The sequence below is a fragment of the Myotis nattereri genome (assembly GCF_964212035.1).
Source record: "Myotis nattereri genome assembly, chromosome: 2".
In the NCBI taxonomy this organism is placed as follows: Eukaryota; Metazoa; Chordata; class Mammalia; order Chiroptera; family Vespertilionidae; genus Myotis; species Myotis nattereri.
In genome coordinates, this window is record NC_138076.1 from 180290174 (window position 1) to 180305137 (window position 14964).

General features: G+C 37.3%; 1 protein-coding gene across 1 annotated transcript in view; it reads left to right on the plus strand.

Annotated features, from left to right (window-relative positions):
- Positions 1 to 141: 141 nt before the first annotated feature.
- The window catches only part of INTS13 (integrator complex subunit 13), a 29360-nt gene continuing 14537 nt past the window's right edge, over positions 142 to 14964 (plus strand). The window contains exons 1-9 of the mRNA XM_081083711.1: positions 142 to 686; positions 1653 to 1888; positions 3352 to 3426; positions 4040 to 4242; positions 4602 to 4682; positions 6455 to 6545; positions 8481 to 8609; positions 10350 to 10434; positions 14709 to 14798. Coding sequence (XP_080939837.1) covers positions 1664 to 1888; positions 3352 to 3426; positions 4040 to 4242; positions 4602 to 4682; positions 6455 to 6545; positions 8481 to 8609; positions 10350 to 10434; positions 14709 to 14798 — 979 coding nt within the window. The 5' untranslated portion in view covers positions 142 to 686; positions 1653 to 1663. The remainder of the gene's footprint in view (positions 687 to 1652; positions 1889 to 3351; positions 3427 to 4039; positions 4243 to 4601; positions 4683 to 6454; positions 6546 to 8480; positions 8610 to 10349; positions 10435 to 14708; positions 14799 to 14964) is intronic.

The window sequence follows — 14964 nt, forward strand, 5'->3', positions numbered from 1 at the left end:
CGTCACCGTGGGGGGGCTGACCCAAGAGATTCACTTGCAGCTTCTCCCTGACTTGCGCGAGAGGTGGGGGCGGGCCCAGTCTAAGCCCCGCCCCGTTAACCTACTCAGGTTTTTTTCGCTTGGGTTCTCACCAAGTCTCGCGAGTTTTGCCAGGGAAACCGGCCTAGGTGAAGAGACCAAGAAGGGGAGCCCGGGTGGGAGGGCCTTGCGTTCAGGGCCCGTGGCTGGTTTAGCCGGTGTTGTGGTTGGTACTTCGCTGATGGGGAGGCTCTCAGGTTGCCCGGAACATACTTCCCAATGGGTGATGGTGGAAAATTAGCGGGTAGGAAATCTTGAGGGTCGGAGGCATTTTTTTTTTCCTCTTGGCTCCGCCCTCTTCCCCGTTCAGCGACCTGGGCGTCTGGCCCACCGAGGGGGAAGGGCGGCTTGGCCGGGCCGTCGGAGAGCGCCGTGCGCACGCGCGCATCCCGGTGTGAGTGTTCGTGCTCGCGCGCGCGCTCCCGCACTTGGGAAGCTGGGGAAGAAGCGGTGTGCTGAGCGATGAGCGGGGCAAAGCCCAGTCCCCTGCCGTGGGCACCAGGCGCTCCTGGCCGTGCGCTGGCCCTCCCCGCCCAACCAGCAGCCTTTGCCTGAGCGGCCGTGGTCCATGGCCTCTGTGCGTTTCCGCTTCAGGACCAGGCACGAAAGTAAGCTACCCTCAGCCCTGAGGTCTTCCCTACCCGCTCACCTTGTGCTGTCCACCCCGCACCCTCCCGCAGAGGGTGTCTCGATTCCTCCAAGAAGAGTTTTGCATGAAGGGGAAATGCGTGCGAAGGCAAGGAGGAGCCAATAGCAGGATCGTAAAAAGTCAGTTCGTGTTCACGAACACTTCTGCTTTTACCATGTGCTTTTTGAATGTGGATTGTCTATTAAGCATAAGGTTTTATTAACGAAGCAAGGGAGTTCGTATTAGAAAAAGTTTTAAGAGAGTTCCTCCTCCTTCCCACCCAGGCGCTTGGTAGCACCTAAGTTTTACTGTTCTGCATGGGCAATGACTGCGGTGGCTCGGAAGCTAAGGGGGGCATTGTGAATTTGGGGTCCTTTTCCGAATGCGAAGACCCGATATGCAGTTATGTTAGATGCCTGTTGTGTTTTGGTCTTCCCTGTTGCTGTCACTTGTGTTTCCTGTTCATTCTATCCCCTTCCCTTTTCAGAAGCCTGGAGACTTTTTGGAGGGAAGCTCAAAACCGCTGACTTGGGTTAGTTTGGGGATTTGTATGTGATTGCTGTCAGTTAGCGAAGATCATCAAAAGTGTGTTTGAAAAAAGTATTTGTCGTGTATTAATGTTTGGTATTATCTAAAGGGATCAAGTACAATTATTTGTAAAAGTATTTTCTTTTGCTCAGTTTAAATTCATTCAACAAGCAAAAGAAATATAGGTATGGACTGTAATTTTGCCTGTGACTGATGGAGTGACAGCTTAGTAGGATGTAGCTCATCCCTTGAATTGATACTTTGTGGTCAGGACCTCATTAAATCTTGTCCTTTGTTGAACACATTTCTTTGGATACTGAATCTTCCAAATCTTCTTGAAGAAAAGACATATTAGAAATAATGTAAGATTTAAAGGTTATGTATAAGATATTTGGCTAATATATTTTATCCCTTACAGGTTAAAACAAAATGAAGATTTTTTCTGAATCTCATAAAACAGTGTTTGTTGTGGATCACTGCCCTTACATGGCAGAATCATGCAGACAGCATGTTGAGTTTGATATGCTGGTGAAGAACAGGACCCAAGGCATCATCCCATTGGCCCCTATATCTAAATCATTGTGGACTTGCTCAGTAGAATCTTCCATGGAATACTGTAGAATAATGTATGATATATTTCCTTTCAGAAAACTGGTGAGTCTGAAGTACAAGCAAAATTTGGGGAATGTACTTACTGCCTGTAACATTTTTTATATATGAATTTGCTGTAAATTTAGAACTGTTTGTTTACTACTTTAAAAATGTGATATGTAGCCCCCCCCCCCCCCTTTGGGATTAAATGTCATGTGTATTTAGTTGGGACCAACAGTAACAGCTAACAATTGTGAAGCACGTACGGGTGCCAGGCGTATTCCAAAGGGCTTCATGTATATTAACTCCTCTAATTCTCACAACAATCCTATAAGGTAGCTACTCTAATTACTAGGATAGTATTCAAAGTATACAGTCACCAAAATGGAACAGGCACTGACCGTTGATTGTTGCTAGCCTAAGCAGCAGGGATGTTGTCTGTAAGCAGTCTGTCAGACTGTGCTGGTGTGTACTAGTACCATCTGAATATCAGCCTTTTTTTTTTATTACTGTCATGTTGGAGATGAAGCTGAGGTGGTGATATATTAGAAAATATATCAAATGATGACTATGTTTCCTTTTGGGAGAAGGGTGCGATCATTTCATTTCACCTTACTTGATAATATTTTTTTTAAAGATTTTTCTATTGATTTCAGAGAGAGAGAGAGAGAGAGAGAGAGAGAAATATCAATGATGAGAAAGAATCATTGATTGGGTGCCTCCTGCACGACCCTCACTGGGGATTGAGGCCTCAACCTGGGCATGTGTCCTGACCGCGAATTGAACCATGACCTTCTGGTTCATAGGTCCATACTCAACCACTTAGCCATGCTGGCCCAGTGATACTATTTTTGTTTTGTTGAATTTTACTTAAAAATTTAGAATAAAGTCCAAATTAATTATTTTGACTTTCAGTGCCCTATGTGTTATGGCCACTGCCTATTTTTTTTTTTTTTTTTTGAGCTTATCTCCTGCTCTTCTGTCTGCTCCGAACTTCATCCTGTTAAGGGTACTCACTTAAAGGCCTTTGCGATTGCTGTTCACTGTACCTGGAATTCTCTATCCCCAGCTCTTTCCATGGCTGATTTCTTTTGGTCATTTTGAATTTCCTTCAGTTGCAACTTGTGTAGAGAGCCCTTCTCTGTCCAACCAACCTGAAGTAACTAACCATCTTTTTCTTCACATTTATCACTCTGAAATGATCTTGTTTATTTGTTGGTTCCCTGCACTGCTGTCTTATCTTACCACACCTGCCAAACCCTATTTTCCCCACATTGTGATAGAACTGTTTTATTCCTCACTATATTCCCATACTCCAGCGCTGAGAATAGCACCTGACATGTACTAGGCATTCTGTACTTATAAAATGGATGAATGAATCAATCAACAAATCAGTGCTAGAGACCTCATATTATTTTATTTTTAATTCTTTTTACTATTAAGTAGTAGCAAACTTTACATTTTAAATATGATGTGATCAGATGGAATTGGAGTTGAGTACTAATTATTTCTTTGAAATCTATTAGGTGAATTTCATTGTGAGTGACTCTGGAGCACATGTTTTAAATTCCTGGACTCAAGAAGACCAAAATTTGCAAGAGGTATGATTCAGGTTTTGAACTGTGGCTTTTTTGAAAATTTCTCATCATTGATGTTTCAGTAATACTTTAATAAAAAATAATTTAAAATTTTGATCAATATAGGATAATATATGCACATTGTTTAAAAACATCACCTAATACTGAAAGTGAAACAGCTATCTCCAATCCAGTCTTTCCCCACTTGAAAGCAAACTTTCAACTCTTGCTCATTTAGTACATACTTCCATATTTAAAAAAAAATTTATTTTACTCCCATTTATTTACTTAAAGAAGTTTCCTTCTATTTCTAGTTTGTTGAAAAGGACTTACATTTTGTCAAATGCATTTTCTTGTATTTTTGGAGATTATGTGATTTAAAATTTTCTGTTAATATGATATGCACATTAATTAATTTTTGGATTTTAAATCAACTTTGCATTCTTGGGATAGTCCCCTTGGTCATGATGTATAATTATTTTTATATGTTGCTCAATTTGGTTTGCTAGTAGTAATTTGTTGAGGATATTTGAATCCATATTTATAAGATATACTAGTTTATAGTTTACTTTTCTTGTGATGTTTTTGTCTGACTCGTGCATACTCTTGTCACCATAATTGTTTTCCCATTATTTAGCTAATGGCAGCATTAGCTGCTGTTGGGCCCCCTAATCCACGGGCAGATCCAGAATGCTGCAGTATTCTACATGGCCTCGTTGCAGCAGTGGAAACCCTCTGTAAAATTACAGAATACCAACATGAGGCCCGTACTCTACTAATGGAGAATGCAGAACGTGTTGGCAATAGGGGGAGAATAATTTGCATTACTAATGCAAAAAGGTGAGACAATAACAGTAACTCTTTCACAGAGGGAATTGTACTCTTTCAGGGCTTTTATTTTAAAAAGTAGGGACACTATGTTAGCATTTAAATGTATCACAAGTGGCCTTTCTAATATTGAAGCTCTGTTTATCCAATTCTAAAATAAAGACTCATCTCAGTGAAAACTTTAGATTGTCATCATGTAGGTTAATTTGACTTCTTACTAGTTTTTCATTTGGTTATTTGGTGTTGTGAATGGGTACCTAAAAACAATCCTTACTGAAGTAATGTTAAATACCTGTAGCTGAACAGTGTGTTTAATTTTTTCTCTTACTGTTTATTCCTTTAAGTTTGTTGTATCTTTTTTATGCCACTAGTGATAGTCATGTGCGAATGCTTGAGGACTGTGTTCAGGAAACGATTCATGAGCATAACAAGCTTGCTGCAAATTCAGATCAGTGAGTATAATCTACATTTGAAATAAATATTAAATTTTATAGTCATATATTTCATTCTAATTATTTCAATAATTTTAATAGGAACATAAATTTTTCTTGAATTCTCTTCTGACTCTACAAATTAGCCTAAAGGTATGTTTGATCAAAAATTTTATTCCCGCTGAAACCGGTTTGGCTCAGTGGATAGAGCGTCGGCCTGCGGACTGAGAGGTCCCAGGTTCGATTCCGGTCAGGGGCATGTGCCTGGGTTGCGGGCATATCCCCAGCGGGGAATGTGCAGGAGGCAGCTGATCGATGTTTCTCTCTCATCGATGTTTCTAACTCCCTATCTCTCTCCCTTCCTCTCTGTAAAAAATCAATAAAATATATTTAAAAAAAAAATTTATTCCCTATTTTCCCTTTCACTTTAAGATTTTACTTTTTCCCATAAGAAAGGTGATGAGAACTATAACATAATGTATAAATTTATAATGCATATTTGTTTTGATAGCTTGCTCTCATATTCTTTCAAATTTATAAAATGAATAAATTATCAGTGGCATTATTCATTATGGACCAAAACAATGAATTGCAGCATATGAATTTTTTTTAAAGCAAAAAGTTATTAAAAATATTTTTTGGGCTGTTGCAATGTGGAGTCTAAATGAGATTGAGCTATTATTAATCTCCTTAAGTGGAGTGCTGGTATTATTGTTAATAAATAAGATTATTCTCACTAGGAGAAGCATGCTGAGGTATTTAGGAATGAAGTATTTCCTTTGCAATTTACTATCTATGGCATAATTAAAAAAGTGTATGTCTATTTAGGTACATAGAACAAATATAGCTATCACTTAGTGAATCTAGTTTAAGGATATATCAGTATTCATTGAATAGTATTGTTATTTCAACCTTTCTGTAGGTTTGGAAATTTTAAAATAAAAAGTTGGGGGAAATTTTATAGCATTACAAGTTCTGTATTCTTCGAATAATAAGTTATAAGTCCAGGTTAGTATTGTCTGGTTTTGTCTTTAAAAAACATTAGTAAAAAGGAAACTAATGCACAATATATTAATTTTCTCTGAGACAGTTATATATTGAAAATTATACCTGATTATAAGAATTTTTTTATTTTATCCTTTAAACACAAAAATTATTTTTGCATTTGAATTTAATTAATATGAATTATTCATTTAATGTTCATACAAGTACAACAGTTATACAGTTTTTCTAAATATTTAGCTTTAGTGTTAACAGTAGTATCTGATTATAGAGATATGCTGTTTTGGTAAATATAACTCTCAATAGTTTACTTGCCTAGAATCTTTACATTGACTGCACGTAGTTTAAAGACATCACCTATTACTAAAAGCAAAACAGTTATCTCCATTCCAGTCTTTCCCCACTTCCTAGAAGCAAACTTTCAACTCTTGCTCATTTGGTATATACTATCACATTAAAAAAAAAATTTTTTTTTACTGCCATTTATCTACCTAAAGACATTTCCTTTTCGTTTGTTGAAAAGGTTTTAGATTTTGTCAAATGTGTTTTCTTGTATTTTTGGAGATTATGTGATTTAAAAAATTTTCTGTTGATATGATATGCACATTAATTAACTTTTGGATTTTAAATCAACTTTGCATTCTTGGGATAATCTGTTTGGTCATGATGTATAATTATTTTTATATGTTGCTCAATTTGGTTTGCTAGTAGCAATTTGTTGAGGATATTTGTGTCCATATTTATAAGAATAGTATGTATTTTTATATTCTAAGTGAAAGTTTTTCTTTAAGTCTCATGCAGATTCAGAAGTGTGAGCTGGTTTTGATCCATACCTACCCTGTTGGTGAAGACAGCCTTGTATCTGATCGTTCCAAAAAAGAGGTAAGTACAGAAGTAATAGAGAAAAGATCATTTTTAGTTAATAGTAAATGCTGACAAGGGTTAGCATTACAATGATCACATTGCCAACATTTTCTGCCAAGAAAATACAAGGTGGAGCAAAGCAGGTTTATAGTTGTAAGAACACGAAACACATAGTTTATTATTTTGCATTATTTATTAATTATTGTGTTATTTATTAATTGTATTTTTTTATCAGAACAACTATAAACCTACTTTTGCCATACCCTGTATTTACAGTTTTCAAAGAACCTGTATAGCAAAACACCTAGTTTGGTTCTTTGTGTTATAATAGTACATTTTATAAGTGTTTTCTCTTTAGCCTTGTCTGAGTGGCTCAGTTGTTTGGAGCCTCATCCTGTACCAAAAGGTTTTGGGTTCATTTCCTGGTCAGGGCACATACCTAGCTTGCGGGTTCAATCCCCAGACTAGGTGTGTATAGGAAGCAACGGATCAGTGTTTCTCTCTCTCCCTTCCTCTCTCTAAAATATATAAAAACATATCCTCAGGTGTAGATTAAAATTTTCTTTTTCTTTTTTGCTTGCCTTTTGACATTTAATTAAATGTGTTGTAAAACCATACATAGTTTGCATTGTTCCTAAAATTTCAATTATTGCGATGGGTTTCAGTTGCTTTAATGATGTTTTATTCCTTAAAAATACGTTTTTTCTCATTAGAAAAGTAATATACCCTAATAAAAATACACTCTAGTAACATAGAAATTAACTTTACCCAATCAGATGGGGGAAAAAACTAATTTCCAACCTTGGTTTTCCTTTTTAAATAGATTTGAACATTTTTGAAGGAAAAGATAAATCTGTTGATTGTTAAAAGAATTTGCATCACATAATATTCTCCGTCAGTGGTCTATGTATTTACCTAATTGTATTAAATGTGTATGTTTTTAGGTTCAGGTTTTTCTCTTAGCCTTATTTAATATAAACATGTGAAGTATTACCTTAGTCTATGAATGCTTGGTAGTTAAGTGGTATTGCTAGGTCATTAGCTTTATTGTTGTGTTTTTAGGTGATTTCCAGTATAAGCCCCCTTTTTACTAACTTGTACCTGCATCTTTTGATAATGTGGCATTATGTTGGCTTTACTTTGTGATAGCTAAAAAGCTTATTTACAATAAATATTTTTACCCTGGAATGAGTAAAGTTTTGTGTTACCTTGTTGTAAGTAAAGTTTGGCTGCCTTATCATAGTTATTGGTGATAAAATATGATGTTTGTAGTGATTTCCACATTCCTTTTAAGTAGTTCTATCTTTCGGGTGTTGTCTTCTCAAAATGAATTATTTTTCTACAGTATTTCTATGGGCCACTTCAGATCCATTTTGCATATAGATAAATAGAAGTAAAATTATAAATGAAAATATATATTTAAATCAACAACTCTAAGTTTCAAGAGGACAGGGAATTTGCCTGTTCACTGCTGTATCCTCCAAGAGCTCACACAGTTTCTGGCATATAATATAGTAAATTCTGCTTGGTACCTATTTATTAAATGAATAAATGAATGACTGTCTGAACATTTATTGCTAAAATAATGATCATTAGTGCCTAGCCGGTTTGGCTCAGTGAATAGAGCATTGTCCTGCAGACTGAAGGGTCCTGGGTTCGATTCCAGTCAAGGGCACATGCCTGGGTTGCAGGCTCGATCCCCATTAGTGGGTATGCAGGAGGCAGCTGATCAATGATTCTCATCGCTGATGTTTCTATCTTATCCTCTCTGAAATTAATAAAAATGTATTTTAAAAAATAATGACCATAGTTAATTTATGGACCTTTGTATTTTTCCAAATTCTATAAAATGAAAACAGTCACTTTTTATGGGTTGAAGTAAACTATTTAGCATTCGGTTACAGTGTATTAATGTTTTATGGGTGGTTTTTTTTCTCTCATACTTTTCTGTAGTTGTCCCCTGTTTTAACCAGTGAAGTTCATAGTGTTCGTGCAGGACGGCATCTTGCTACCAAATTAAATATTTTAGTACAGCAACATTTTGACTTGGCTTCAACTACTATTACAAATATTCCAATGAAGGTAGGCAGCTCTTTTTCCTGCTATTTTGAAAGCTCTGTTTTGCTTTTTAAACATTTGTTTGACATATATTATTTATTTTAATTGAACCTTAATATTTTTCTCCCCATATCATGTTTTCTGTTTTGCTAGCCCACATTCAGTGTCTTTGACCAGGTCAGTAAGTACTGAAAAGCAACAAGAAAGGATCACAGAACAAAATGCTGTATTTTTCTCTCTAATAAGAACACTCAGCTTTTTTGTTTTTAACTATGTTCTCATTATTTTCATCAAAGTATAATCTCTATCTTAAATGACCGCTTTTTCTGTGATTCTTTTTCTGACAGTTGTGTTATTAGATTTTCCTTACATTGTGTATTCTAGTTGGTCTTTTATTTTCTGTATTTTTGTTTTTGCCCAACAAATATAAAGGTGTTTGTAACAAATAAGTCTGACTAGGGAAAAATAGCTCATAGTTATAAATAAGTTTATTACCTTACCTGAAAAACCAAAGGTGTGAGTCTTGGGATTTTATTAATGGATATTCTTAGGAACCTGTTGCCACCTGTTCCTTTTCATCATAGTATCATTAGCTTGTCTAGAACTAGCACAATGCCTGGCCCATAGTAAGCTTTAAATGAATTTTTACTAAGTGGAATTAATTTTAATTTTATTGATTATGTTTATAAATAAAGTAACCATTATATCTAAAAATGCAAAGAGACTTTCTTGTAAGTCCCAATTACATTGTTTTGCCACCATATGATGAACACTAAATTGCATAGAAATATCTTTGATTATTAATTTTCTCCTATACCATTGGCTGGCTCTTTAATAGAAATTATAACTTTAACCCATAGAAACAACAAGTAAAGTAGCGTAATAGGTGTACTTTATTATACACTGAGTGGCCAGATTATTATGACCAGCCAGATTATTATGACCACCCCATCAGTACAATGAAGTGAATTAGTTACGCAAATAATGGTAATAATAAAACCTTGAGAGTATTTGCTTAGGAAGCTTTCAATATTCAGTATTTTTGGAAGTGTCAATGAAGTACTGATGGGGTAGTCATAATAATCTGGCCGGTCATAATAATCTGGCCACTCAGTGCATATAATTTCATGAGTTATAAGAAAAATAGCCTGAGGGTGACAGGTGCCTTGCTCTTAGAATTTGATTATATTTGTGTGCTGCTGGTGTGATTCTTTCTTCAATCTGTTTTTTTCTTGTAAATAGATAATATCAAAATTCCTGTTTACTACTTAGGAAAACTAATAAACTTGTTTATTAGTATTTGCTATTTTATATAATTGACAGTTGTTAATTTATTGGAGGTATTTAAAGATGCTGCTTCCTCCTTTAAACAATGATTTCACTTTCAATATATATAAACCATTTCAATTGCATTATATTTGTTTACAGACAATTTGTGTATATTTGCACAAGACAGTGCATTTGGAGTAAAAAAATTTCTAAAATTTCTGGATTAATCACATGTTAACTCATGACATAATATAAGAAAAATAATTAGATACTGTATTACTGATATATAGCAAGTAGTTTTTTAATAGTTTATATTTCAGTGGAAAACTGTTGCATCTTTAAATAGATTAATTACTGAGCAAACTATACCATTATTGTAGGTAATTTTCATCCAGTGTATTTTATTTCATTGTAAACAAAGAGCAAAATTAATAGTTAATAAATAACTTCATTCTTTGGAAAACAAAACCAAGTGATTTTAAATTTTGCTTTAAGGAAGAACAACATGCTAACACATCTGCCAATTATGATGTGGAGTTGCTTCATCACAAAGATGCACATGTAGATTTCTTGAAAAGTGGTGAGTAAGAGACACTGGAAAGTCTTAATTTGTGAGATCTAACATATGGAAGCTTACAAACAACTTTGAGGTGCTCTTCAGTAAACAAACCTGATTGACTTTAGTTCATTCCTTTCCAAACTTATTTGACAATGTCACTTATTAATGGTCATGGAACTAAGACTAAGCTATTGTGAAAGAGAGCCATTGAAGTCATGTCATAGTTTTTTCTTTTCTAGGCAAACTGCCTTGGGAAAGGGAAAAGAATAGGAGCCAACTTGAAAGGGTGATGGACTTACAACTTATAAGCCTGGATATAAATCAGTTGTTTTGAAATTTAGTGATATTTTTTTCCTCTAAAAAGTATGTGACTCAGTAGGCTTTTTCTCCCAAAACAGATTGCCACAGCCGTATCAGCATGGTTTAGGACTCTGGAGTTAGGAGATAACAGTTTTAGCCAAAGCTTTGCCACCAGCTAGCAAATCCTATGTGTTTCTATACTTCAGTTTATGTACTTATATATTAAGACTAGAGGCCCAGTGCACGAAATTCGTGCACGCTGGGGTTGGTGTCCCTCAGCCTGGTCTGCACTCTCTCGTGATCCAGGACCCGTCGCGGGATGTCCAACTGCTGGTTTAGGCCCGATCCTGTCGGACATCCCTCTCACAATCCGGGACCGCTGTCTCCTAACCACTCGCCTGCCTGCCTGATCACCCCTAACTACCTCTGCCTCAGCCCCTGCTGCAGCGGCTTCATCTGGAAGGGCGCCCGGAAGGTTGTTCGACTATCTGGTCTAATTAGCATATCATGCTTTTATTATTATAGATGTTAGCCCTAGCCAGTTTAGCTTAGTGAATAGAGCGTTGGCCTGCAGCCTGAAGGGTTCCAGTCAAGGGCATGTACCTCAGTTGCAGGCTCAATCCCTGATCCTGCTTGGGGTGTGTGCTGGTGGCAACCAGTTGATGTGTGTCTCTCACATCAAAATTTTTCTTTCTCTTTCTCCTCTCTCTCTCTCTCTCTCTCTCTCTCTCTCTCTCTCCCTCTCTCCCCCTCTCCCTCTCTCTCTCCCTCCCTCTCCCTCTCCCTCTCCCTCTCCCTCTCCCTCTCCCTCGCCTCCTCCTTCTCCCTCTCCCTCTTCCTCTTTCTCTTCCTCTCCTCCTCCCTTCTACTCTCTCTAAAAGTCAATAAAAAAAATCCATGGGTGAGGATTATCAAGAAAATAAATAAGTAAATAAATAAAGCTAGATTAGATGAACTGTAATATTCTACCCATTTCTAAACAAAAATTTCTAACAGGAGAAAAACTATTAAGGTAAATAAATATATTCATGTTTAACAAAGGAATGTAAATAACTTGTTTTTGAAAATACAATATATGGAAATTACTAAGAACCTGTGAGGTAATATCAATTTTTAATATGTTTATTTTTAAAACTTAGAAAAATAGTAAAAATATTCTTTGGAACGCAACCTTTTCCTCTAAAATAGTTGTTGATTGACATGGACACCATATGCAAAATGCTATAGTAGCAATAGGGACAGAGATCTGTGGGAACACAGGGTTTGCATGTAATTGTATCTCTGAGTTGGGCAAGCTTTGCAGAGGAGGTGATATTAGAGCTGGATTTTGATGAGTAGGCCTATACTTTAGCCCAGATATCTTCTCTAAGCTTCAGATCTGTACAGAGGATCCACAACTTACAATGGTTTGACTTACGATTTTTATATTTTTCAACTTTATGATGGTGAGAAAGTGATACTCATTCACTTTGAATTTTGACCTTCTCCCGGGCTCGAGATGTGTAGTATGACACTCTCGTGATGCTGAGCAGCAGCAGCAAATTGTAGCTCCCAGTCGGCCTCTTGATCTCAAGGTTAAACAACCAATACTGTACAGTATGCTGTGTTGCCAGCATTTTTTGGATATTGCGTTCTGAGCACATTTAAGGTAGGCCAGGCTCAGCTATGATGTTCAGTAAGTCAGGTGTATTAAAAGATGTCTCTTAGGCACCTATTACTCAATATACTCAAAACAACCTATGAACTTTGCCCTCTTTCAGTGAATGACCCTATTGCCTATTCAGTTATATAAGGCAGAAACCTCAGAGTCATCTTTAAGACATCTCTCTGTCATTCTTCATATCTAATCTATCACCACATTCTCTCTTTTTTCTTTTGGCTTAAACAACAGAAAATTTATTTTCTGTTCTGGAGGCTAGAAATGCAAGATCAAGTTGACTATGCAGTTGATTTCTTCTGGAGCCTCTCTCATTGGCTTGTAGATGGCTGTTTTGTCTTCAGATGGCTCTTCATATTTGCATATGATCACATTTACTTGATTTTATCTACCAAAGTGTATCTCATACATTTACATCTGCATATCCATTACTATTACATCTCCCTATTAATAGTCCAGCCTACTATTTTCTTACCTAGTACCTATAATAGCCTCCTTAATGGTGTGTCTGGCTACTCGACCTGCTAACTAGAATATCTTTCACGATGTGAATCAGGACGTACTCCCCTTACCTCAAAACCCTCTAATGCTTTTCTGTTGCCCTTAAGATAAAAACAGAATTTTAAATGTCTTAAAAGGCCCTGAAACCCTTCATGCTCTCACCTGCCACAATATTTTGGCATCTGCTGTTTTCCTTGCCTGAATACTCTCCTTCATTTCTTTAGTTATTTTCACTTCACCCTTTTAGAACTCAAGTTACTTTTACTTCTCGAAGCAGCCTTCCCTGTTGTCTCAACGTAGGTCAAATCTCTCTGGAAAGTCCCTCATAGCGCTCAATATATCTCCTTTAGAGCTTTGTCAGTTTTATAGTTTGCATTTATTCATTATCATCTATAATAATAAAAGTATAATATGCTAATTAGACCGAATGACCTTCCGGATGAAGCCGGGGTTGGGAAGGAAGCCCGGGTCCTGGGTGCCAGAGGGAAGCCGTTGCTGTAGCCGGGGGAAGGAAGGCCTACTCTTGCACGAATTTTGTGCATTGGGCCTCTAGTGTTATTAATATCTGTTTACTGTAGACTGCATTTAGGCAAAAAATGTTTACTGTTAAATGTTATACATTTGTAACTTTCTAGGTCCCTAATTTTATGTTTCTTCTCATAAATTCATTAGGATCCAGTATAACTAATGCATTTTAGATTCCTGAAGCTTTTTTCAAGTACTTATTTTATTATTTAACTAGAGGCCCAGTGCATGAAATTTGTGTACTCTGGGGAGGGGGGTGCATCCCTCAGTCCGGCCTGTGTCCTTTCGCAGTCCAGGAGCCCTCGGGGGATGTCCTACTGCCAGCTTAGGCCCTCTCCATGGGGAGCGGGCCTAAACTGTCAGTAAGACATCCTTAGTGCTGCCGTAGAGGCGGGAGAGGCTCCTGCCACCGCTGCTGCGCTCACCAGCCATGAGCCTGGCTTCTGGTTGAGCAGTGCTCCCCCTTTGGGAGTGCACTGACCAGCAGAGGGCAGCTCCTGCGTTGAGTGTCTGCCCCCTGGTAGTCAGTGTGCGTCATAGCAACCGGTCGTTTTGCCTTCAGTCGATTTGCATATTAGCCTTTTATTATATAGGACTAGACGCCTGGTGCATGATTTCGTGTATGGGTGGGGTTCGGCCGGACTGCCCTGATGGGGGCTGATCGGGCCAGACCAGCGGCGGGGCGGGGACGCAGGAGATTGGCCAGCCATGCCCCTGATTGGGGTGGGGGGGGCGATTGGGGGTGGGACCGGCCGGGGAGGGGCTACAGGTGGTTGGGAGGGCCGATCAGGGCTCCAATCAGGCTGGTTGGCCGCCGCAGTGTACATCATAGCGTCTGGTTGTTCTGGTCCTTCCAACGTTCTGGTCATTTGGCTTTTATATATATAGATGGTGACAGAAGGGAGCAATTGTAGTCTTCAAATTTCAAAAAGTGTGCTCGCTTCAGCATCACATATACTAAAATTGGAACGATACAGAGAAGATTAGCATGGCCCCTGCACAAGGATGACATGCAAATTCGTGAAGTGTTTCATATTTAAAAAAAAAAAAAAATTCAAAAAGTTTTGCTATTGCCTTTCAGTGCAGTGATTGGGATGATTAAATTAATGAGAAATTTAGAGGGAAATCAAGTACTTATTTTAATCATAGGTAATATCCAAACTCTATTTGGTATTTTTCTAGGAGACTTCATAAAAAAATGTTCTCCCAGAGGTATTTTATAAAATTTAAACTCTTTCAGAAATCTTGGGTAAACAATTTGAAGTTTATGGTCTTAATGTAACGTTACTGTTTCTCTGACTTATTTTTAAAGGTGATACCCACTTAGGCGGTAGCAGTAGAGAAGGCTCGTTTAAAGAAACAATAACATTAAAGTGGTGCACTCCCAGGACAAATAACATCGGTAGGTATTTTAAAAGTTTCTTCAAGTGTTACAAAGGGCTCATTAATTTGCTTTTTTTGGAGTTTTTGTTTTTCATTGTTATATGGATTTAAGAAACAAGTGTGTGTTTTTTTCTCTTTTGTGGAAACATTCGTTTATATTCTTTGAAATCAGTATTTTCTTCTGT